The sequence below is a fragment of the Patiria miniata genome, unplaced genomic scaffold (assembly GCF_015706575.1).
Source record: "Patiria miniata isolate m_02_andy unplaced genomic scaffold, ASM1570657v1 HiC_scaffold_1, whole genome shotgun sequence".
Lineage (NCBI taxonomy): Eukaryota > Metazoa > Echinodermata > Asteroidea > Valvatida > Asterinidae > Patiria > Patiria miniata.
In genome coordinates, this window is record NW_024037047.1 from 6,003,485 (window position 1) to 6,027,723 (window position 24,239).

The following is a 24,239-nucleotide window of genomic DNA, read 5'->3' on the forward strand; positions in this document are numbered from 1 at the left end:
ACTCTCCGGGAGAGAAAAAGGCGGCTAGTCCAATCTTGACCGACGCAGATGTTAGTGAGGTGGGTCACAACGAAGCAGCTCAACGAGGGAATACCGAAGGAAGATTTGAGGATCAAGGGAGAGGAACACGTTCAAGCAACCGAGATCGACGGAGTGAACACGTAGATGGGGGACAGCGTTTCAAGAAAGACGATGATGAGAATTCCGGAAGACGTGGTGGTCAATGTAATGGTTTCTGCATAGCGACGATCATCCTAGCAGTTGTAGTTGCACTACTAGTGCTGACTATTTTTTGTCTGATCGGCTTCACGAGGTAACTACAAATATAGTAAAATACTCTGAGTTCCGTAAACTCTTATATCATTACATTCAGAAACAAGTTGTCAACCTGAGACAAACATAATGATTAAAACTTTATATTTTGTATACTTTTATGTATCTTGTCTTTATCTTTAACAGGGGATCTTGCCACGTGCACATGTTTGAGGGAGAGCAACGCCATCGGCATGGAGAACACCAACGGCATGGAGAGCCATCTGTGCCCTCTGTTAGTTATACATTGCACAGAGGAGCCACCATAGAATGTGGTGACTGTCGTAAAGGAGCTGAGATGGACAGTTCTAATTCCAGCGCAGGTAACTCCGAGAAAGGCGTCAAAACAGTCTCTCTTCCTTTAGTAGAGGACTTGGACTCCACCAATTCTATCCAGGTCCTCGGCGGAAAAGATCCATTCTGGCTGGTTATGATCGGCCAGTTTGGTCCAGAGGGAGGTATCCTGTCCTGCGAAGACTCTGATGTCATCGTAGAGATTCCCTCGGGTGCTATTCCTCCTGATCGCCGAGACCAGCTCATTATAGCAAGGATTTCTTTGTGCCCAGACTCCATCGGACCCAAGCTGACAGATCCCAACTCCTTGTGGCTCAGTCCCCTCGTCGACCTCAAATCTCCTGGTCTGGACAGATTTGATAAAGATGTCAAGATAAAGCTTCCGCATCGAGCTCGAGTGCAGCCCGGCTGGACCTTCAGTGTACATACTGATCCCACCGCTGATACCAAGTGCAACTGGCAGACCGATACCACTCCTGTAACCGTTAACCAAGTTCCTTCGTCTTCCACGTTCCTTCCCGGTAAAGACACCGATAACCTGGCAATGTGGAATTGTGTGGAGCAGAAATGGCATTTTCGCACGGAAGAAAAGGTTTCAAACGATGTGACCAGGCTAACTTTTTCGGTCGATGAGAAATATTTCATTATCTCAACATCTCACTTCTCCCAGTATGTCTGCTCAGGGTGCAGTAAAACACATCCTCTAAACCTGGAAGCTGTTGGTTATTGGCATCACTACAAGGTCGAAGGTCTCGATCAGATGGATCTCAATATCTACATCATTGATACAATTAAGGTATGTTTTTGTGCAATGTTTTGAATTGAATAATGAAAATGGCGTTTGCTCAGGTTTTGTGGTCACTGTATTTTCTCAATTCCTTAAACCAAAGGGATTATCAAACTAAAAATTAGTTTTCATGAGAGTCAACCTCAGTCAAGTGTAGTGTCCGAGGGTTGTTAAGGTTTTCAATTTTGAACTTTTAGACAATTTTACAAGCCAATTATTGCAAGTATCTTCTTTCCTAAGAAAGGTTCGTATGGAGATTTTCACCAATAGAATTAATATTCAAGACTTCTATAAAGTAATTACCTGTTGTGTTCTTGTGTTGTTCACGAATAGGATACCCGGAAAGCCAGCGTTGAAAGCAACGAGAGATCAAGCAAACAGCCAGGCGCCCAAAGCGGCATGACAGCATACTCCTCACTCAGCCTGGAATACACGTCTGGTGAGGCTTCGTCGCTAGTGATCTTTGTTGACGAGGAGTGCATGGATGACGACTGGAAATGGAGTCTAAAATCTTACAATGGTAGACTCCCGGCTAAGCGAGTGAGAAGAAACAAAATAGATGATTCACTTAATTGGCCATTTCAATTATCGAAGAAATGAAGATACCGATTGACCTTTTTGCTAGTCACAAGTGGGCACTGGGAAGGCCCATAAGTGTCCTCTCGGTGCCTATCTGACTGATTGACCGTCCGACCGACGGCCCCACCCGGCCACTCTCACGGGTACAAGTATAGGGTATCAAGTGATTTACAAATAACCCACCCACCAACCCACCCATTTTCACGTTTACGTTACATACCTAGTGTGGACATTCCTTTGTATTCGTGTAGTTAAGAAAAAACCTTTGAAAAAACTCGTTTTACTCACACTGTGAAAACTCTTTCAACCCAAACGTTTTACTATGATTCCCTTGAGTGCTTCTCTTCATTTTGCGACGGATAAACCTAGCCCAAATCTAAACCTGTTTTCCAGAGAGGAGGAAATTTTGTGTGGACGTGGGCAAGTCCACACAACGTATCTGAAAACAGGTTTATGAGGACAACGTATCTGAAAACTGGCTTATGTGGACATCTTTTGTCCGGTCCACACAGTGAATGTAATGCTTGTATACCCAATCAAGGGCACCCCATCTCACCCAATACCAACCTACTCACCTACTCACCCACTCACCCTTCATCCTTCCTGCCCACAGGAGATGTTAGTTGAATCAGTCATTCGTGGTTGCTGTTCATCCCACATGTCTACTCGACAGATGTTCACCTTCGTTCCGAGGGACCCTTCCGAGCATGAGCAACTCTGCTTTTTCCAAGCGATGATCGGCATCAAGCAGCTTACCTTACAAAAGGTGGTCATGAAACTGCCAATTCTTGTGACTGCTCTCCTTACTAAGGTAAGATGCAGAGAGTTAGTTACAAGTAAATCGCAAATCATTAAGTCTCAAGTCAAGTCACATGCTATTCAAATAGTGACAAAGACAGTCCTGTGCCATTGCTCAATAAAATTATGTTTACGGTTTTATCGACTGTTGAAGTCAATAAATACTATTTGAAAAGCTGTGAAAGAAAACTCACAATGTTTTTATTTATTTATTATTATTATTTTTTTTACAGGGATGTAGGACCCCACCAGCAGACTGCAGTGAGGGTAGGTGTTACATCCACGTTGTCCCACTAATTTTCGTTTTTTTTAAATTATGCACTGGCTGTCCCTGTTATGTTCCAGCTTTACCCTGAAAAATAACTAATTTCGTTTTTTCTAGAACATGTAATTACAAAGACATTCCCTTTGAATGACCCTTGAACGAGAAAAATTGGTCTCATGTGGTGGATAATCAGCCTCTGTACTGATGACGTCCCACTTTGTTTACATGGGCACTTTCCTATGGAGCCAGTGGGGACCCACGGTACACTGAGCACCAAAGCACACACGTAAACAAAGTGTGACGTCATCAGTGCAGAGGCTTATTACATTAAACATTTGGAATCTGTTGCGGCCGGTCAGTGGTTCCGTAACCCTGTCAGCATAGGGGATCGGGATCAGTCCGCTCGTAAGGTGGTTTTGTTTGAGCAAATAAATAAACGCCTTGATTAGGAGGGGTGAAGACTTCCATTTTTGAACTTTGGCAAGAAGTAAACAATACATTGTTGTAAAACAGTATTTATATGTTTGAAGGGAACAAGTTGGAAAAAGATTATCATTAAAATGGTTCTATTCGTTGACTCTACAGGACTGTATCTAGAGTTCTCAGGAATGCTGATGACTAAATCTAATATTTAGACTTAAACTAACCGATTGCTGTTCCAAGTCAAATCCACTTGTCTGGAGTTGCTATTATCTCATTGTCTTATTGAAATGCATATGGTGCCAATGACATTTTTAATGTTGTTTTTGTAAGTACCCATCAGTGACGTACAAGTTAACTTCGTCGCCGAGCGACTGTCCTGCATCGAATGGCGCCCTCTCTACCGCAAACTGATAGGAATGGGCGCCGACATTGGCATCGAAGAGATCCGGCACAGACATCCCACCGACTCCCGAGAGCAGATCCACAGCGCCCTCGTCGGCTGGAGGAGGAGCAAAGGTCGTATGGCAACGGTCGAGAAACTCATCACAGCTCTTCAGCAATTGGAGCTTCGAGACATTGCTGATCAGCTGCAGTCGTTTTGCCCAGAGTCGCCAGAGTAAACAGACGATGTTCTCACATCCTCTGATGCATGTGTGGAAATGGAAACACATATGGTCCTCATCCAATCTGTCTTAACCGAATAGTCTCTTTGAGTATTCAAGAGAGAGTTCAATCGACACCCAGTCAACGTGATTTAATATGTAGGCCAACTCTGTAACGTCCCCAGTCAGGTTCATCAGGAATCTGAAGTAAGCTAATTGACTTAAATCCAGTCGAGAATGTCATTCATTACAAATCAAGTTCGTCTACGCTGTTGCCGAATGGTGGCATTCAGAGATCGAATTCGACTTAATCAATCAAAATTTAAAACTAATCTGAAGTAATTTAGTACGGTGTGTGCCTCAGCGTTTTCCCTGTTTTGACGAAGCGGGTGGAAATGTGCACTGACAGTTCTGCGCAGTCATTCGCTTGTATGATTTTATTGGACAGAGTATAGTACTGAACTTAAAGATCGCTTACCAAGAAAAGTGAACCTAGAATAAGTGAGAAAATGTAGCGTAATAGTCCTTGGGCTACGGGGGTCTTAGTTCACCCCAAGAACCCTCCGCCACCGATATTTTATAATCCTTGGCATGTCCCTAATAGGAAAAAAAGATGATAACAGTGAAAATAATAGTCTGGAACGTTAAATATGTGTACTCATTGCTTGAACGAAATTTGAAATTGTCAGACAAAAGACGAAATTAAACATCCGAAGTGCACTAAATCAATGTTGCTGTACGAATCTGAATATTAGAATAGGTACTTGAACGATGAACGTTTTAGAATAGCCGGAAACCTATATTTTGATTTTGATGGAATTGGGTCAAGTTGAGAACTCATTTTCCCTGTTTACAATGTACATTTGTTTATTTTTAATAGTTTGTTTGGTTGTTGGGAAGTTGGTTTTGAAGTATGGTTCGAAGTAAGTTTTCAGTAGTTAGATTTAAGCTGAAAAAAATACGCAAACTATGGTTTTTAGGGGCGAAAAAGAGAGGGTATACCTAAGGTATACTTAGTTTGACATGGGTTGCTTTAAAAAAAGAAGAACACGACTCTAATAGCATAACATGGTGACGGTGAAGTTATTTGTGAAGGCAGTTGCTAAAGAAATTGTAAATAAAAGAACATTTATAAATTGTTCAACGGTAGTTTAGTTCCATTACCATCTTTAAACCAAGTGTGCCTTTTTACACTAATTAAATTTTTTGGATATAGCTGCAAATGATGTAATGTGCCTATCAGTTGTAACTTGCACGTTGTTACGTCATTGTTGCAATTGCAACTTTTTACTGAGCCCACTGAAAGGGGTCGACCTATTGCTGGTCAACACCGCATGATTAGCCGCATGGCTCAGTGTTTACCAGTTTTGTATAAATATTGTACGGTGTATCTTTTTTATATTTTTATTTAATTAGTATTAACTTGGTTTATCTATTTTGATATATATTTTAGGTATACTGGGTTGCCAACAAATATTTTTGTCTAGTGATTTTTTTATAGAAGGCGCTAGGCCTATTTATATTAAATTCAAGTGTTGAATCAACATGGCAAATAATATGACAAGAGTATAAATGAATTTGCCTTTTGTAAATACTTGTTTTTTTCCTCCTGAACAGGTACTTATCCTTTTAATAATGCTATTTTAAACCTTTTTCAGCATCACACATATGTCAAAATATGAAAGAAATCGAACAATTAAATAACAATTGCACCGTGGGCTTACCGTTGTTTCAATATGAAGCACTGTTGGAAGAATAATTTCACGGGGAGTTTAGTTCAATACCATCTTTAAACCAAGTAGGCTTTTAACACTAATTTCATTATTTTTACGTTTTAGATATAGCTACAAAAAGTTGTAACATAACTTGCACGTTGTTACGTCATTGTTGCATTTACAACTATTACTGAGACCACAGAAAGTGGTCGACCTATTGCTGGTAAACACCGCATGATTATCCGCTCTCCAAATACCAAATCATTACGGTTCTGATAGCACAATGATCACAACAACCAAAATGACAGTGTTTTACGAGTTTTGTATATACAATGTATGGTGTATATGTTTATATTTCATTCAATTAGCATTAACTTGGTTCATCTATTTTGATACACATTTTGAGTATGCCGGTTTTTATACTAATTTTTGCTTTGTGATTTTTATGGAAGGCGTTATGTCAGTTTTAAGTTTTGTATTATTAAATTACATGTATTATTCTTATTATAACCACCGCATTTGGGAGACACCGTAGCGTCGCAAGTTATATCTTTGGAAGACATGGGACACTAGAATACATTTATTTGTCTTTCAAATGCCTCAACTCCTAATTAGAGGCAAAACTGTAATGTTTCAAACAGGCTAGATCGATTGCTGGTGGTACAAAACATAAATATTCCAAATTCGTGGGTGAAGGATAAGACAAAATTAAAAAAAAGAATGATAAAAAATCAGCTGAGCAAATTCAATTAAAAGACAAACCTTTAACGAAAGCAAGAATTAAATACTGCTAAACAGTATGTGTGGGTTTGCTTAAACAATGAAGAAAATATTGTGTCAAAATAATAGGAATATTACAGAAGTGAATCAATAATGAAGACGTTTTAAATAAAACAATTTGGAATTTGGTTTTGACATTTAGTTCAAAATACGTGTAAGTAAATAAAGAAAATACGCAAACCTTGGGCTTTCAATTGGAAAGGAGGAGGTAGGCCTAAGGGTACTTATAAAATAGTGCGATATGGGTTGATTTTCTAAAAATATAGAACACAGCTCTATAGTAATAGCATAACATAGTAGAAGTTCTTGGTGCATGCAGTTCCTAAAGAAAGTATAAATAAAGGTTTCTTTTTAGGATGAATTAGTTATATTGATGATCAAAAATTAATAGAGAGAGGTGTTTTAGAATCTTGCAGAATTTTCTTAATAAAATAAAGTTGCAAAACTGTTTTGGGAAAATGGTCTATACAATGTTGTGTATATACCGTCTGTACTTTATTCTTAGTATTATTACTCATGGTTTATTTTATTAAACCTTCTCGGTCAAAAGGCCGAATTGCAGTTTAATTTACAAACATTAAATCATTGTACAGGGCCAGGTTGACCCCAAAAACTCAACCCTAAAACATTTGCCTTTTTTCCACAAACTTGATCGGTGAATTTTTATATTTTGGATATCAGAGCTGAGAGCTTTTCCTTTCAAATACTGAAAAGATCATGAAAACAGCAAATGGGGTTACTGAGAAAATGCCAATATTAGGCAAAAGAAGTCATTTTTCATCCGTTCGAATGGAATTACCACAGTTAAGGGATTTACACTATACCTTTTTGTGCATGAAATGCATGTAACGCATTGTGTCCTAATATTTGCAAACAACACGGCAGGACATACAATTTTAGGTCAAATCTTAAGTTTTCCAACAATTTGAAATGTTGATAAAATATTTAACATCATAAAAAAAGAATATATATTTTAATTTTAATATATACATTTAATGGAAATAGACCCCCATCAAACAAATGAAATAGAATGACACACGAGATGTCCAACGAGATGTCCAATATCGAATATTCCCGCATCAATCTCATTGGTTTTAAAGGTGAAGTTGGAGACGGGAATTCTTTTTACGAGTAGTCACGACCCATCACATTTGACAAAAGATAAAAACTTCGTCCTGTACTGATAATAACATAAGATTAAATAACTTTGTTCAGTCATAAGTCAATGTTTCTTGTAATTTAGTTGCATTTTTCCCCTTCGAATGTCACTTCTGCTGCCTTTAACTCTGTTTTCGTACCCAATAGGTGTCTGTGTACATATTGCACATTCATATGAAATGATTGGTGAGGTATATACGACTAAAAGGAGGTTAAGGGAAAAAAATATCCATATTATCGGCTTATTATGATCGGTGGTAGACACGCCGTATATATGCTACGTTCTCCATATGCCTTAGCTAAACGTGTTGTTTGAACACATTTGGAAGCTCAAATTTAAGGGTGCAGACCAGAAAATAAACTCCCATATCTGGCACCCAAAATAACTAGCCCCTTTCATAAAATCAGGGGTGGGGGTTCTAAACTGTCTTAGGTGATCTACAGCACATTAAAATAAACTTATTTACTACCTCTCCCTTTTTGTTCGTTTTGGGGGTACAACCTATTTACAATTGGTGACTTTTCCCATCTAGGATGATATATACCATGACATCCCATCGCCTTTTTAAAGATATGATCCGTCTGTTTTCTAAAAAATATAGCGACATTCATTCGGGTCCGATTTCAACCCAAATTTCACAGAAATACAAATTAAAAATGGTTGTGGTTTTGGACCTTTAATTTCAACCAAAAATTATTTGCAGTGTTAACAAAAAAATAAGGTTTACAAGTCGTGTTTTGGTCGGCGTACATAATTTGCTAAATGCGCATAGGGCCTACCTCAAAATTCTTTTAAAAATACTCAGAACTCTCACAGGTATTCCAGCTGCACATGCAGAAAAATGATGATCAATGTGTCATCTTTCATTTTGTTTTCATTTTTTGGTGGATTGACCATTGACTTTTTTTAAAGATATTCTCACCCAAAAAAGACAACCTCTATTTTCCTCAAGGCGGAAAAGTAGCCTTCTTGAAAAACGATCCCTCCACAACATGGCAAAATAGCGCCACTTTCGAGCCCAATAGCATCCAAAATGCTCGGAATTGGAAGTCTCAAGTCTGGCCAGAGGTTCATTGCCATATTTTTTTCCAATTCCACAATTTTATGGCTCGAAGAACTCTCTAATATAGAATATTTTGAGGGTATAACTTTTATTCATGAGCTCGGTGGATGGGTTTAGGCCTATTCACAGGTGTGCAGCCTTACACGTTAATTTCCTTCAATATATTACATACGTTCTTTGGCGGTTCCTGTTAATTTTCAATAACTGTGTTTATATCTCGAACGGCCAGACGTACGTCGGATCAGCGCGGTGAGCAGTGTTTGTGTAGCACGCTCTCTTTGTAAGAAATAACTGTGTTGACATAACGATAAAATACGGAGTGTCCTTCATAATGAAATTTCCTTGAATTATATTACAAGGCATTCTTTGGCGGTTCCTGTCAAGTTTCTAGAGTTTCGTGTCAAATACCATGACAAAATATTACAGGAAATGTCATTGCAATACAATGTGTTTATCTTGAGTTCCCAATTTCACAATAACTGTGTTGACATGACGAGAAAATACGGAGTGTCCTTCATACTGCAATTTCCTTAAATTATATTACATTCATTCTTGGGCAGTTCCTGTCAAGTTTCTAGAATTTCGTGTCAAATACCATGACAAAATATTACAGGATTTCATTGCAATACAATGTGTTTATCTTGAGTTCCCAATTTTACAATAACTGTGTTGACATGACGAGAAAATACGGAGTGTCCTTACGGGTGCAGCAGTCTATTAAAATTCCCATAGACACTAGTGCTAAATGCCCATACTTCAAAATTCTTTAAAAAATACTTAGAACTCTGACATGTATTTAAGCTACACAGAGAAATGGCGATCAATATGTCATCTTTTATTTTATTTTCAATTTTTGGTGGGTTGACCATTGACTTTTCGAGAAATTCTCACCCAAAGAAAACGACCCCTTTTTTCCCAACTCGGAAAAGCAGCCATCTTGAAAGACGATCCCTCCACAACATGGCAAAATAGCGCCACTTTCGAGCCCAATAACGTCCAAAATGCTCAGGGCCAAGAGGTTCATTACCATATCTCTTCAATTCCCCAATTTTATCGCTCTCAAAACTCTGTAATATAGACTATTTTGAGGGTATAACTTTTGTCATGAGCTCGGCGGTGGACAAATTGTTGGCCTACTTACAGGCGTGCACCCTCATGGTCCAACAATCTGTATCCTAGAACGAGCACATTAGCGGGCCATTCTGCGGTTCCACAGGTGCCGGCGCCCGATAGGTACGGTAGGCCGGCCCACTGACCCGTGACAGGTTCAAAGTTAATTGTTAGGGGAAAACCCTTCTCCAACTTACGAAATCAAACAAAATCTCCCTCATGCTTTGTCATGTAAATCCTTTCACTCGGCCCATTCTCATTGTCACATCATTTTTTTTTTTAATATTTTTTTGACGGTTGTGTATTTATGCACAGTTATCGTGCAGGTGTGTTTTTAAAGTATAAGTATATTTCGTTTTCGGATGATTCCATTTCCATCCAACTAGAAAACTCTTCAGCAACAAACTTGTAAGTACTTTTTGAACGAATTAACACTCTGGAATCAGCAAAAACATGGAAAAGAAGCCTCCCAGTCAAAGTGTCTAGAATTGCCGGAGCATGTGTGAACACTTTTATTGTAACATATGATATAATTCATTCTGATAAGCACCGTACCCAAAAAGGTCAGTTTTTTCAACGATGGTCGGCCGGCCATCGTTGAAAATTGATTTTAAAAAATCAACTTTTCTTGAAAATGACAGCACACCAGGTGCCATGATTTCACAGGATGATTGAGACTATTTTAACATCTACAAGGCCTAAGTCATTTTACAATAATTTAGCATTTAGTTTGTGATGTTTGCAAAACCTATTACCTATTACCTATCACAGGCAAATTGTGGACGGACAGACGGACATATTTTTAAAGTTATATGTATTTCTTTTCATGCCACGTAACATGCAATACAAAACTTAGATCGGTGCTATTTCAATACATCTTGATACGAGATGAATTTGGGTGTAACGTTGATTTCCATATAAAGGGGTATAACTGCCTGATATCCCCGAAATGTCATGTTTTGCATTGTTAACTTATCCTATTTCAAAGGTCTAGTTGGCTTTAAAAATCCATGAACAAAACATCTTATTTCCTGTTATCTATCATAGCTCCTTCTCTCTATTTTACATCGCTCTTTTCATGCACAAGTCTTTTTTATGCATTTTTATGTTTTTATGCATTTTAAGTCTTAAACGGACTTGTTTGCCAAGTACATATTTATACTAGTATGCTTGCTATTTTACCAATGTTTGGCAATATTCTATTTTAGGTGTATTCTACAGAGTCTCGAAAAGCTGAATGATGGGACGTCGTGGGGTATCTGTTTGTAATCTCCTCGGACGACCCTCGGTCCTGCTTCTGATTTTGCTTCCAATATTCCTGGCTGAAGGTTTCAATGTCGATGTCAATTCCTTGGGAGAAGAAAGTGGGGCTAGTCCAATCTTGACCAACGCAGATGTTAGTGAGGCTGGTCACAACGAAGCAGCTCAACGAGGGAATACCGAAGGAAGAATTGAGGATAACGGGAGTGGCACACGTTCGAGTAGCCGAGATCGACACCCTGTCGATCACCCTGATCGACAGGGTGACGGGGGAGGTATCAAGGATCACGTGGAGTTTCACAAGACCGAAGCAGCTCAAGAAAACAGAGAGAATCTTGGCAAGGAGTTTTGCCGTCTACTCATGCATGATCGAGAGCTACTGGACTTTCTTTTGAACAACACGTACCACGGGCACATCTCAAACCTCTCCAGGCCACAGATCACCGTTCCCAATTGCGATGTTGGCGAGTATCCCTCCATCATCCGCTCAATAAGTGGTCTCGGTGGGAGCCGGATGCGTGAATTGAAATTTTATGTCAACCAACAGGGCGAGTACAGGTACGGTTGGTGAGATTTCTAGTTTCCTTGCATTTGAACTTCCTGCGTTACCCATTAAATTATGTTATTTTATTTTATTCGACGAATTAGATTGTTGGTAAAACATTTTTGTAGTTGCGAATAGTGCAGGGACCGGCTTAGTTCAGGGCTGTTTTGTGGCCCTTTATTAATATCATTTTTAGCTAATATCTCACAATAGGCCTACTTTCTTTTTCGTCCACTTCACAGATTCTATATCTGTAATGAAGAACGCGTTATCGAACGACACAAGAGGAGTCCCGAAGATCATAATGATGATAAAAAACAATGTCATCGTTGCAAGAAGAATCGGGCGCAAATGAATATCTTCATAGCAGTTGGAGTTGTATTAGTGCTGCTGAATATTCTTTGCCTGTCGATCTGCGTCTTTGTCATGAGGTAACTACTACAATCCTTTGTTCTGTAACTTCTCTCATGTCATAATATTCAGCAACAAGTTGCCAACCTTACGCAAACAAAATTATTAAAACCTGTTGTAGTCTGGATTTGTATTTTGTATCCTATCTTTATCTTTTCAAAGAAAGAGAAGGGGATCTCTGAGCGTGCACAGATTTGAGGAAGAGCAACGCAGGAGTGGCACTCCGTCGTCAAGACACCACCGGCATGGAGAACCATCCCTGCTCTCTATTAGTTATACATTGGATAGAGGAGCCACCACGGAATGTTCCGGCCATAGTCCAAGAAGAGCTGAGATGGGCAGTTCTAATGCTAGCCCGGTTAACTCCGAACAAGGCGTTCAAACAGTCTCTCTTCCTTTGGTGGAGGATTTGGACTCCACCGATTCTATCCAGGTCCTCCGCGGAAAAGATCCATTCTGGCTGGTTATGATCGGCCAGTTTGGTCCAGAGGGAGGCACCCTGTCCTGCGAGGATTCTGATGTCATCGTAGAGATTCCCCCGGACGCTATTCCTCCTGATCGCCGAGACCAGCTCATTATAGCAAGGATTTGTTTGTGCCCAGACTCCATCGGACCCAAGCTGACAGATCCCGACTCCTTGTGGCTCAGTCCCCTCGTCGACCTAGAATCTCCTGGTCTGCAAAGATTCGATAAAAATGTCCTCATCAAGATTCCGCACCGAGCTCGAGTGCAGCCCGGCTGGACCTTCAGTGTACATTACACTGATCCCACTGCTGACACCAAGAGCAACTGGCAGACCGATACCACTCGTGCAACCGTTGACCAACTTCCCGAGGCTGCCACGTTCCTTCCCAGTAAATACACCGACACCCAGGCAATGTGGAACTGTGTGGAGCAGAAATGGCATTCTCGCACGGAAGAAAAGGCTTCAAGCGATGTGACCAGGCTAACATTCTCTGTCGATGAGAAATACTTCAACATCTCCACATCTCACTTCTCCCACTATGTCTGCTCAGGGTGTAGCAAAACACATCCTCTAAACCTCGAATCCGTTGTGTATTGGCATCACTACAAGGTCGTAGGTCTCGATCAGATGGATCTCAATGTCTACATCATTGATATAATTAAGGTAAATGTCTACATCATTGATATAATTAAGGTATATTTTCGTATCAAATTTATTTTTGGATTGAATAATGAAACTGGCGTTTTGTCAGGTTTTGTGGTCGCTATATTCTCAAATCCATAACCAAAGGGATAATCAATAAATCAAAGTGTAGTGTCCAAGGGTTTGTTGAGGTTTTTGATTTCGAAGTTTCAAACAATTTAGCAAGCCAACTTTTTCAAATATCTTCTATCCTAAGAGCCGTTCGTATGGATGTTTTCACCAATGGAATAAATATTCAAGACTTCTAAGTAATTACCTGTTGTTTTCTTGTGTTGTGCACGAATAGGATACCCGCAAAGCCAGCGTTGAAAGCAACGAGGGATCAAGCAAACAGCCAGGCGCCCAAAGCGGCAGGACAGGATACTCTTCACTCAGCCTGGAATATACGTCTAGTGAGGCTTCGTCGCTAATCATCTTTGTTGACGAAGAGTGCATGGATGACGACTGGAAATGGAGTCTAAAATCTTACAATGGTAGACTCCCGGCTAAACGAGTGAGAAGAAACACAATGGACGATTTACTTAATTGTTGGCTATATGCCAATATTATCAAAGCAATGAAAATACCGATTGACCTTTTTGCTAGTCACAGTGGGCACTGCGCGGCCCCTCATGGCTAAATGGTGTAACTTTAATTTTGGCCTTTTTGAGATAAGGTCTTTTTTTTGGGGGGGGGGGTATTAAGGGCGCTGTTTCCATTAAACGAACCTTCAAGTCCACACAGCCTTCCGTTTCAAAGATAGCAGGGTGTATCTTGTGCAAAAATGTGCTTGTTTGATTCAGTTTCTTTGATAAAAGGGTGCATATCGAGATACAACCTGTTTGTGCTAGATGTGACCAGATGCGACAAGGCAAAAGGGCGTAACTATGAAAGATACACTTTTTTGCCATGTTATTAGGCACTTTGTGATACGCATCGTAGAAATGCAATTATAGTGCATTTGGATATGCTTTCTCAAGATACACCATTTGCCAAATTAATCCTTTTAATTATGTTTGTGATACTTCATGGTTAAAATGGTGTAACTGTTTTCAAATTGCCTCTATCCAAAACTCAGTAAAGACAAGAAGCTGAAATTTGTACTGTTTGTTTACAACATTATTCACAACCTGTGGTAGAAAAATTGATTTAATTGATCGTCAAATACAATAAATAGAAGGCATTGAAATTTCAAACTGACTTTTCTCGAAATGCGGTTTTTCAAGTTACACCCTTTTGCCTTGAGAGCGCCGTGCGAAGGTCCAGTGTCCTCTTGGTACCTATCTGACTGACTAACCATCCGACCGACGGACCCACTCACCCACTCGCCCTTCATCTTTGTTGCCCACAGGAGATGTCAGTCGAATCAGTCATTCGTGGCTGCTGTTCGTCCCACATGTCTACCCAACAGATGTTCACCTTCGTTTCAACGGACCCTTCTAAGCATGAGCAACTCAGCTTTTTCCAAGCGATGATTGGCATCAAACAGCTTAACTCACAAAAAGTGGTCGTGCAAATGCCAATTCTTGTGACTGTTCCCCTTACTAAGGTAAGATGCAGAGAGTTAGTTACAAGTCAATCACAAGTCATTCAGTCTCAAGTCACGTCACATGCTATTCAAATAATGACAAAGACATTCCGTTGGCATTGCTCATTAAAATGATATGTACGGTTTCATTAACGTTCTATTCAAATGAAGTTGCACCTAAAATTTTGAAAAAGATGTAAAAGAAAATTCCTGACGGTTTTTGTTTTATTTTACAGGGATGTGGAGCTGTAGGGGCTACTAACACCGATAACACCAGCAATGGGGGTATGTGGTATATCTACGTTGTCCCAGGAATTTTTGTTTATCATTAATGCACTAGCTGTCTGTGTTATTTGAGCTTTACCCCCGTGTGTTGTATAAAGTGAATGACAATTACAAACATTTCGAATCTTTTGCGGCCGGTCAGTGCAATGAAGACTGGTGCCTTATGACCCTGTCACCATTAGGTTCGGGATCAGTCTGCTTGTAAGGTAGATCCGTATGAGCCAAAAAAAAAACCGCCTTGATTCGGTGGGTTGAAGACTTCCATTGAGAAAGTTGAGAACTTTCGCAAGAAGTGAAACATAAATTGTTTAAAAACAGAATGAATATGTTTGAAGGGAAACAAGTTGGAAAAAAGTTATCAAACAACTGGGTTTGGTTCGTTGACTCTGCTCGACTGTATCTAGTTCTACTGCTGAGGACTAAATCCAGTCTTTACTCTTAAACCAACCGACTGCTGTTTAAAGTCAAGTACACTTCTCTGAAGATGTTTTCATCTTCATTGTCTTATTAGCATGTATATGGTGCCAATGGAATGTTTGAATTTGTTTTTGTAAGCACCCATCATCAGTGACGGCGAAATTGACTTCGTGGGCGAGCGACTGCCCTGCAGCAAATGGCCCCGTCTCTACCGCAAACTGATGGGAAAGGGCGCCGACATTGGCATCGAAGAGATCCAGCACAGAGATTTCACCGACTCCCGAGAGCAAATCCACAGCGCCCTCGTCGCCTGGAGGAGGAGCAAAGGTCGCATGGCAACGGTCGAGAAACTCAACACAGCTCTTCAGCAATTGGAGCTTCGAGACATTGCTGATCAGCTGCAGTCGTTTTGCCCACAGTCGCCAGAGTAAACAGACGATGTTCTCACATCCTCTGATGCATGTGTGGAAATGGAAACACATACGGTCCTCGTCCAATCTGTCTTAGCCGAGTAGTCTCTTTGAGTATTCAAGAGAGAGTTCAATCGACACCCAATCAACGTGATTTGAAATTGTAAATAAAACATTTATAAATTTTTCAACGGGAGTTTAGTTCAATTACCATCTTTAAACCAAGTGTGCCTTTTTACACTAATTTACTTTTTGGATATAGCTGCATATGATGTACTGTGCCTATAAGTTGTAACTTTCACGTTGTTACGTCATTGTTGCATTTGCAACTTTTTACTGAACCCACTGAAAGGGGTCGACCTATTGCTGGTCAACACCGCATGATTAGCCGTGTTTACCAGTTTTGAATATATATTGTACGGTTCATCTTTTTTATATTTGTATTTAATTAGTATTAACTTGGTTTATCTATTTTGATATATACTTTGGGTATACTGGGTTTTAAACAAATATTTTTGTCTAGTTATTTTTTATAGAAGGTGCTAGGCCTATATATATTGATTTCAAGTGTTGAATCAACATGGCAAATAATTATACGACAAGAGTACAAATGAATTTGCCTTTTGTAAATATTTGTTTTTTTCCTCCTGAACAGGTACTTATCCTTTTAATAATGCTATTTTAAACCTTTTTCAGCATCACACATATATCAAAATATGAAAGAAATCAAACAATTAAATAACAATTGCACCGTGGGCTTACCGTTGTTTCAATATGAAGCACTGTTGGAAGAATAATTTCACGGGGAGTTTAGTTCAATACCATCTTTAAACCAAGTAGGCTTTTTAACACTAATTTCATTATTTTTACGTTTTAGATATAGCTACAAAAAGTTGTAAAATAACTTGCATGTTGTTACGTAATTGTTGAAATTCCAACTTTTTACTGAGCCCACATAAAGGGGTCGACCTATTGCTGGTAAACACCGCATGATTAGCCTCCAAATTCTGCAATACGGCTCTGATAGCACAATGATCACAACGACCATTTAAGGGAAAACGACAGTGTTTTACTAATTTTGTATATACACGTACAGTGTATGGTGTATATGTATATATTTTCATTCAATTAGCAATAACTTGATTTATCTATTTTGATACATATTTTGGGTATGCTGGTTTTTATACTATTTTTTGCTTTGTTATTTTTATGGAAGGCGTTATATTAGTTTTAAGTTTTGTATTATTATATTGCATGTATCATTCTTATTATTACCACCGTAAATAGTACCATTTGGGAGACACCGAAGCGTCGCAAGTTATATCTTTGGAGACATGGGACACTAGGAAGACATTTCTATCTCTTTCAAATGCCTCAACTCCTAATTACAGGCAAAATGTTGCAAACAGGCTAGATCGATTTCTGGTGGTGCAAAACATAAATATTCGTGGGTGAAGGATAAGGTAAAGTTTAAACAAAAATGAAAAAAAATCAGCTGAGCAAATTCAATTAAAAGACAAACCTTTAACGAAAGCAAGAATCAAATACTGCTAAACAGTATGTGTGTATGCCTTAAACAATGAAGAAAATATTGTGTCAAAATGAAAAGGGATTTTACAGAAATGAATCATGAAGACGTTTTAAATAAAATAATTTGGAATTTGGTTTTGACATTTAGTCCAAAGTACGTTTAGGTAAAATACGCAAACCATGGGCTTTCAAGTGGAAAGGAGGAGGTAGGCCTAAGGGTACTTATAAAATAGTGCGATATGGGTTGATTTCTAAATTATGTAGAACACAACTCTGGTAATAGCATAACATAGAGACGGTGAATTTCTTGGTGACGGCAGTTGCTAAAGAAATTAAAAATAACGGTACCTTTCTAGGAAATAATAACAGAGAAATGTGTATTAAAGTATGAAGAGTTTTCTTAATAAAATAAAGTTGCAAATCTGTAGGGGACAATGTCTTTTTTTACAGTCTTAAATACACCATCTGCAAATTTACTGCAGTGTGGTATAAATCGTTACAGGATCAGTGCGCTCAAAGTGTTTTTTTGCACTCACAGGCTCACGGTTGCACACACACTTTTAAAGTCGCAGTGACAGAACTGGCATGGCTACATTTTTGTCCAATTTGATTTGTTGGTTGGTCGGTAATATCACGTCAGCGATTATATCCCGAATGTCCTTTGGCCTGGACTGCTTCATCGAGATACCGAACTGGCTTATTGAATTGCGGAAAGTTTAATTTACACTCTCTCAATTATCATTCCCATGTTTGAGAGGTAAAACATTTTATAGTTTAGTTGTTGGTTCATCCTATACTATAAAAAGCCCTAAAAGCCAATCGCCATTTTACAGCAAATGATTCCTCCACTCCCTGTAAAAAGTAGGGTTCCATACCATCCCAAATTTCACCGACATACAAGTGAAAAGACTTGCTCAGAGTTGGGACCTTTCTTTTCTACCAAAACTTAGGTGCAAGGACCATAGAACTCCACCCCCACTGTCTGAGCAGTTACAGACAGTCTAAAATCAGTTTTCTTGCCCTGCCATGCCTTATAGACAGGCTGGTCAACAACAGTCAAATAGCGGGCACTGTACTTCGCAGGTGCTGGCGATAGACGGTGACTAATTGTCGAAAGTTTGGCCCTCTCGCCCGTGGAAAATGTTTCAAACCAACAATTGCGGGGAATCCCCCTGCCCAGATTGCGACATCGTAAAATAATTGTTCCCATGCTTTGTCATATAAATCCTTTCACTCCGCCATTTTTCATTTTCAGCGATTTCATCCCGAATGGCTTTTGACCTGGACTGCTTCATCGAGATACCGAACTGGCTAATTGGGTTGCAGAAAGCTTAATTTACACTCTCTCAATTATCATTCCCATTTTTGAGAGGTAAAACATTTTACAATTTAGTGGTTGGTTCATCCTATACTATAAAGCCCTAAAAGCCCAAAAAGCCAATCTCCATTTTACAGCAAATGATTCCTTCACTCCCTGTAAAAAGTAGGGTTCCATATACCATCCCAAATTTTACCGAAATACAAGTGCAAAGATTGGTTCAGAGTTCGGACCTTTCTTTTCTACCAAAAGTTAGGTGCAAGGACCATAGAACTTTTCAATCAAAATAAAAAAACAAAGAAAATGATGGTGGTGGTGAGGATGCTAGTGATGAAGATGGTAAACAAGGATATTTCAGTGGCGAACCCAACGGAGGAGGGGGGGGGGGTAGTTTTGGGGCTTGAGCCCTCCCCCCCCCCCATGGTTGCCAGTTTTGTTTTGTTTTGGGGGAAAATTTTGACCGCGGTGATATGTATGTGGCCTATTTTCGAATAGTATGATTGGGGTGTAAATGGCGCCAACAATTTTGGGCAACACTTTTGGAAAAGAAAATCAAACTTCTGCAAGCAATTTAAAACAATTTTTTTTTTAAATCGTGAGGCGCCCCCCCCCCCCTCCAAGCCAAATCCTTGGTGCACCGCTGGGCTATTCGTCAAATTACTGAATTGGTCTATTTTGATCATGTTTTCTTTTTGCAGTGATATCCTATAGCTTTTCCCAAGCTAAGATCACGATCAACATATTAACGCTGCCCTCTTTGTGCGCATCGTGCTTCAAGTATAATATCGGATTTTGTAGTGCCATTTTCACACAAGTGGAAAAAACCCCATAATTTATACGTAAAAAAATAACAAAAATCTTGTACAGCTAGTGCCAGAACGCACAAAAAAAATGTTATTTAATTGAAACTGAATGTTATTTACAGGAAGTTCTTTATTGCATCTATACAATAGAACTGCCCGTCCTCACACGTGACAGTCAGTCTGTCAGTCAGAATATACACTCCAAAAACAACTTAGTCAAAATATTGACTAGTTTTCCTAGTTATTGAAATTGACTAGGAATTTAGTCAAATATGCAAAGTTTCATACTATGACTAGAAACATAGCTGGGTTCGAGTCCAATTTCAGTTATTTGCATAACTATTTTTTCCAAAGTCAATAATACTGACTGGAAAAATCTTTTCCGATTGACAGATTTTCAGTTGCACCCAGCTGACCTGAATGGCTGGTCAAATTGAACTGGTTTCGAGTCAAATCTGACCAATGCTTTGTTTAGACTTTAGAGTGTAACGAGGACAACGATGACACTAGACTGGCACTCTAGGACCAGGAAAAGGACGGCTCCCAATCACATGGGCCTTATGCACCAGTTGTCCATTTTTTTCTCGTGTTCCCTGAATGTATTTCATAAATTGTGAACTGTTGAATGGGATGGTGCCAGACTATTTATTCTCTATAGCCTCACTTTCAATTTTTTTTTAAATGTGGCTCAAATCACAAAGTTTAATCACAAATTTTAACTCATTCACCAGAGCAGACTGGTATTAATTTGTAACGTCATTGCTTTCATACACAAGTTCCAAAAATAAAGGTTTTCCTTACTCTCAATCCAATATGGCCGACTCGTGTATAAGGCCCATTGCTTTGACAATTTAAATACTCTTTGTTGAGGTCCATCACTCAAGACTTGATTCACGTAGGCTATCATAGTGATATATGCTGTGATGTGTGTCCAGAAATACATCAAGAGAAGCTAAAAACGGCGCGCTAAACTAGTGATTTACATGATGCAAGATTCCGCTGAAAGCCTATCATTATAGCTTTGGCGACGACTTTGTGACTCGTGTTGTTCGGCTCGGTCACGATGATGGCGCGCCTGTGAAAAGTGGAGCGTATTATGATTGGCAGCCGTCTTTTGTCGTTCAAATTTCAACGACGACCCGGCTTTGACCTGTACCAGACTGAACAGGTGAGCTTGCACTTGGATCAGACAATGGTGGAATATTTTTTAGATCGCGCAGTACAATCGGTTGTGCCAGCTATGTGTAAGTTATTTTTGGCGACGCATACTTCAGCCCCGACTGAATTAAGGATACGGAGCTTTAATAAAGTCAGTAAGTCGGCTCGCTAGAAATGAATTTCTAAAAAAAAAAGTTGTGATGCATTGCTCTCTGAGTAATTTCGATTTTGTTTTTCTCCTCGCGCAATATTGGTATAAGTTTTATTTTGTTAAACTGAAAAACTACTTTTTTGTCTTTGCGGGTGTCGTAAAATGATCAGCGCACACTCTTTTTTTTTCAAGTCAGGTTTTGAAACGCATATACATATCGTTCGAATTCGTACGATCGACGGTTAGAGGATATTTTGGCACATTTTTCATCGTGAACGTTATGTTTCACGCAATAGCGATACGTTGTGGAGTGTATTTATGAGGATAATGTTGTAATATTTAACTATTCAAAGTCTGAAAGAAACAAATCTTCCAAAAAAAATCAAAATTACTCTACGTGCCAACAGTGAAATTGGCGCATACAATTGAAGGACTACAATAACCAAGCCTCTCCATTATCAACCCTTGCGTTTTGCGTTTGCGTACGATTCTTAGGCCTTTTTACAAAGAAAACGTGACACGCAGACATCAGACAGACAGACAGCCCGACAGCCCGACAGACAGACAGACAGACAGACAGACAGAGTAGGTGCTTTAAAGATATAAGTCCATCATTTGTAATTCGTGCATTTTGTTCGTTTGAAGCAACAAAAGTGTTCAAAATCTTTAAAAGGGTACTAAACAACTAACCTGATGAAGTTTCAGCTCAGCTTCAGCTGTATATTCCGAGAAAAACAACATTCTAGGATCTCAATTTCAAATCAAAAGTTGCTGAATCATGTTTTGAATTGCTTGAATTCAGCGTCCGAGACGCGTTCTCACTGAGCTGATTGCAGCTATACGCGATGTCCCGCACATGATCCGACGAATTATAGCAACTGCGCGCGCGTGTGCGTCGTGCCAATGCTTGCGCGCGCTTCGCCGAATAACAAAACGAACTACTAATTTAAATTTTCCTACGGTGCGTCTTAAGACGCACCGTTGGAAATGCCTTCTTTCGTTGATTACATCAAAATGACAGCTTGCCAGAAAGAATAATTTCACAGGGAGCTTAGTCCCCTTACTATCTTTCAACCAAGTATGTTTTCTAACAATAATTACGCCAGTTACTTTTCGGATGGCTGCAAATGATGGACTATAGCTTTAATATAGGATTATTGTTTGGGGTAGGCTTGTTTTGCCAAGAATACGTTTAATGTCGCACCGGGTACCGCAAATAGTTCTAAATGTGAAATTATTTCTTTTTTTACCCCATTTGTATCACTAAACGTGCATGGACGAGTTATTTTTCGTTCGATGTCGCATTCAAAAGATAAAGACATTTATTGCTTAAATTTACCAAATTTGAAAATTAATTTCGTGTTTTAAGTCAAATAGCACGGGGAGAACAACTTCAAAATAACAGGATCTTGTAGAATTTTTTTTCAGGGTGAAACTATAGATTGGCTGAGTATATTATTTTACTGTGTTGGTGCACTGCATAGGTTGGGGATAAATTTTATGTTTGGTAGTTTTAGCAATTTGGCAAATCTTTTTTTTTCTAGGAAGGTAAAGTCTACCCAGTGTACAAAAGCTGAATGATGGGACGTCGTGGGTTATCTGTTTGTAATCTCCTCGGCCGACCGTCGGCCCTGCTTCTGATGATGTTGCTTCCGATTTTCCTGACTGAAGGTTTCGATGTCGTTGTCAACTCTTCTCGAGAAGAAAAGGCGGCTAGTCCAATCTTGACCGACGCAGATGTTGGTGATGGATCCCCATTGAGAGAAGGAGAGGTGAAGACCAGGAAACAAAGGAGCGGCACACGGGTAGGCAGCCGAGACCGAAAGAGGGGACGTGCAGATGATGGGGAGACAAAGACTCCGGCAGATGTTAAACAGGACGAAGTATCTCAACGAAGAAGTAGCGGAGGAAGAACGGAGGAACCACAGAGCGGCACACGGCCAAGCAGCCGAGATCGACAGGGAAAACGCGCGAATGTAGGAGACACCAAAGATAGAACGAAGATGGACCAGAACGAAGCAGCACAACGAGGGAATACCGAAGGAAGAACGGAGGAACAATTACGGAGCGACGCACGGTCAAGTAGCCAAGATCAAAAGAGAGAACGCGTGGATGAAGAAGACACCAAACATCGCGTCGAAGTAGGCCAGAACGAAAACGAAAGGGCGAATCTTGGCAGAGATCTTCGTCGTCTACTCAGGCACGATCTAGAGCTACTGGATATCCTCATCAACAACACGTTTCGTGAACATAATTCAAGCCTTTCCATTTCCGAGATCACCTTTTGCAAGTGTGGTGATGGCGAGTATGCCTCCATCCTCCACTCAATAAGTAGTCTCGGTTCAAGCTTCATACATGAATTGAAATTTTATGTCAACCAACACGGCGAGTTCAGGTTGGTGAGATTCCCAGTTTCCTAGAGTTATACGCTGCCTTCATTTTTGTTTTATATGGCGAAGAAGTAGTTTCAGGGTGACCGTTTTAGCCGATTTTCGGCTAACGTTTACGGTTTTTTAGTTTAAAATGAGTTTGACAGAAAATATGACAGAATGGCTTTTTTGGCAGAATTCTGCAAAAATGTTTTTTTGACAGAAAAACAGCAAAGTTGAAAAATATGGTACATTTGTTTAAAAAGGCTTCAATGTTTTCAAACAAACCCTTGCATAATGGGACAGGTTGGCTGGTCTAGGTGTTGAGGTTCACTTGGAACTAGACTTTATCGTGACGCAACCACATTTTGCCTGAAATTTACGCAATGATTTCTTAACATCCGAGTTATGTGACTATAGATTGTTATAATGTAATTTGAACATTAATTAAGGCAGTACTATAAATCTGCATGTGATTTTAAGTGTTTATAGTGTATTTCGAGTAACTCTGGGAAATTTGGCAGATTTTTGATAAATCTGACAGATTGTTGAAGTGCATTCAGCCGAATTTGGCCATGACCTTACGGTCACTCTTAGTAGTTTAATGTTGATAGAGAAATGTTTGCAGCTGCGATTTAGTTCAGAGGCCGACTTAGTTCAGGGTTGTTTAATGGCTTAAAAGCACTTGCGTTAATGTCTAACTAGGCCGACTCTGTTGTAATCAGCTTGTTTGTTTATTTGTTTATTTGTTTGCTTGCTGTTTCATCCATGGCACAGATTCTATACTTGCAAGCCATGTCGCGTGTGTCATCCAGATACCTACGAGATCCTCCCATGTCTAAGGAAAAGCAACACAGTGTGTTTTGGAACCAAAACGGGTTTCAGATGCAAGCACGAGGACATGGTATTCTACCCAGGTACAGGCTGTGGTGAGTATAGTATTCATTGCCATTCATCTCGTCACAGACACCAAGAAGTAACACCAAAGTCCACTAAAGTGTTACTTCGTGAAAACCGCTTG

At 39.6% G+C, this 24,239-nt stretch overlaps 2 protein-coding genes across 2 annotated transcripts; both read left to right on the plus strand.

The window, feature by feature from the left end:
- The first annotated feature begins 742 nt into the window (after positions 1-742).
- On the plus strand, positions 743-4,078 carry LOC119730825. The gene is made up of 5 exons (XM_038203907.1): positions 743-1,402; positions 1,727-1,933; positions 2,586-2,783; positions 3,004-3,037; positions 3,789-4,078. The coding sequence occupies exons 1-5, from the start codon at positions 743-745 to the stop codon at positions 4,076-4,078; spliced, it is 1,389 nt and encodes a 462-aa protein (XP_038059835.1).
- An 8,490-nt stretch (positions 4,079-12,568) lies between these two features.
- Positions 12,569-15,910, plus strand: LOC119730914. The gene is made up of 5 exons (XM_038204012.1): positions 12,569-13,231; positions 13,557-13,763; positions 14,601-14,798; positions 15,014-15,062; positions 15,618-15,910. The coding sequence occupies exons 1-5, from the start codon at positions 12,569-12,571 to the stop codon at positions 15,908-15,910; spliced, it is 1,410 nt and encodes a 469-aa protein (XP_038059940.1).
- Positions 15,911-24,239: the final 8,329 nt, after the last annotated feature.

Bases quoted from the DNA above. Each gene is read 5' to 3' on its own strand.
- LOC119730825 (XM_038203907.1), top strand. From the start codon at position 743: ATGATCGGCCAGTTTGGTCCAGAGGGAGGTATCCTGTCCTGCGAAGAC. The intron at 1,934-2,585 runs GTGAGAAGAAAC...TCCTGCCCACAG, and splicing joins GTAGACTCCCGGCTAAGCGA to GAGATGTTAGTTGAATCAGT. The intron at 3,038-3,788 runs GTAGGTGTTACA...TGTTTTTGTAAG, and splicing joins ACCAGCAGACTGCAGTGAGG to TACCCATCAGTGACGTACAA.
- LOC119730914 (XM_038204012.1), top strand. From the start codon at position 12,569: ATGATCGGCCAGTTTGGTCCAGAGGGAGGCACCCTGTCCTGCGAGGAT. The intron at 14,799-15,013 runs GTAAGATGCAGA...TTTATTTTACAG, and splicing joins TGACTGTTCCCCTTACTAAG to GGATGTGGAGCTGTAGGGGC. The intron at 15,063-15,617 runs GTATGTGGTATA...TGTTTTTGTAAG, and splicing joins CGATAACACCAGCAATGGGG to CACCCATCATCAGTGACGGC.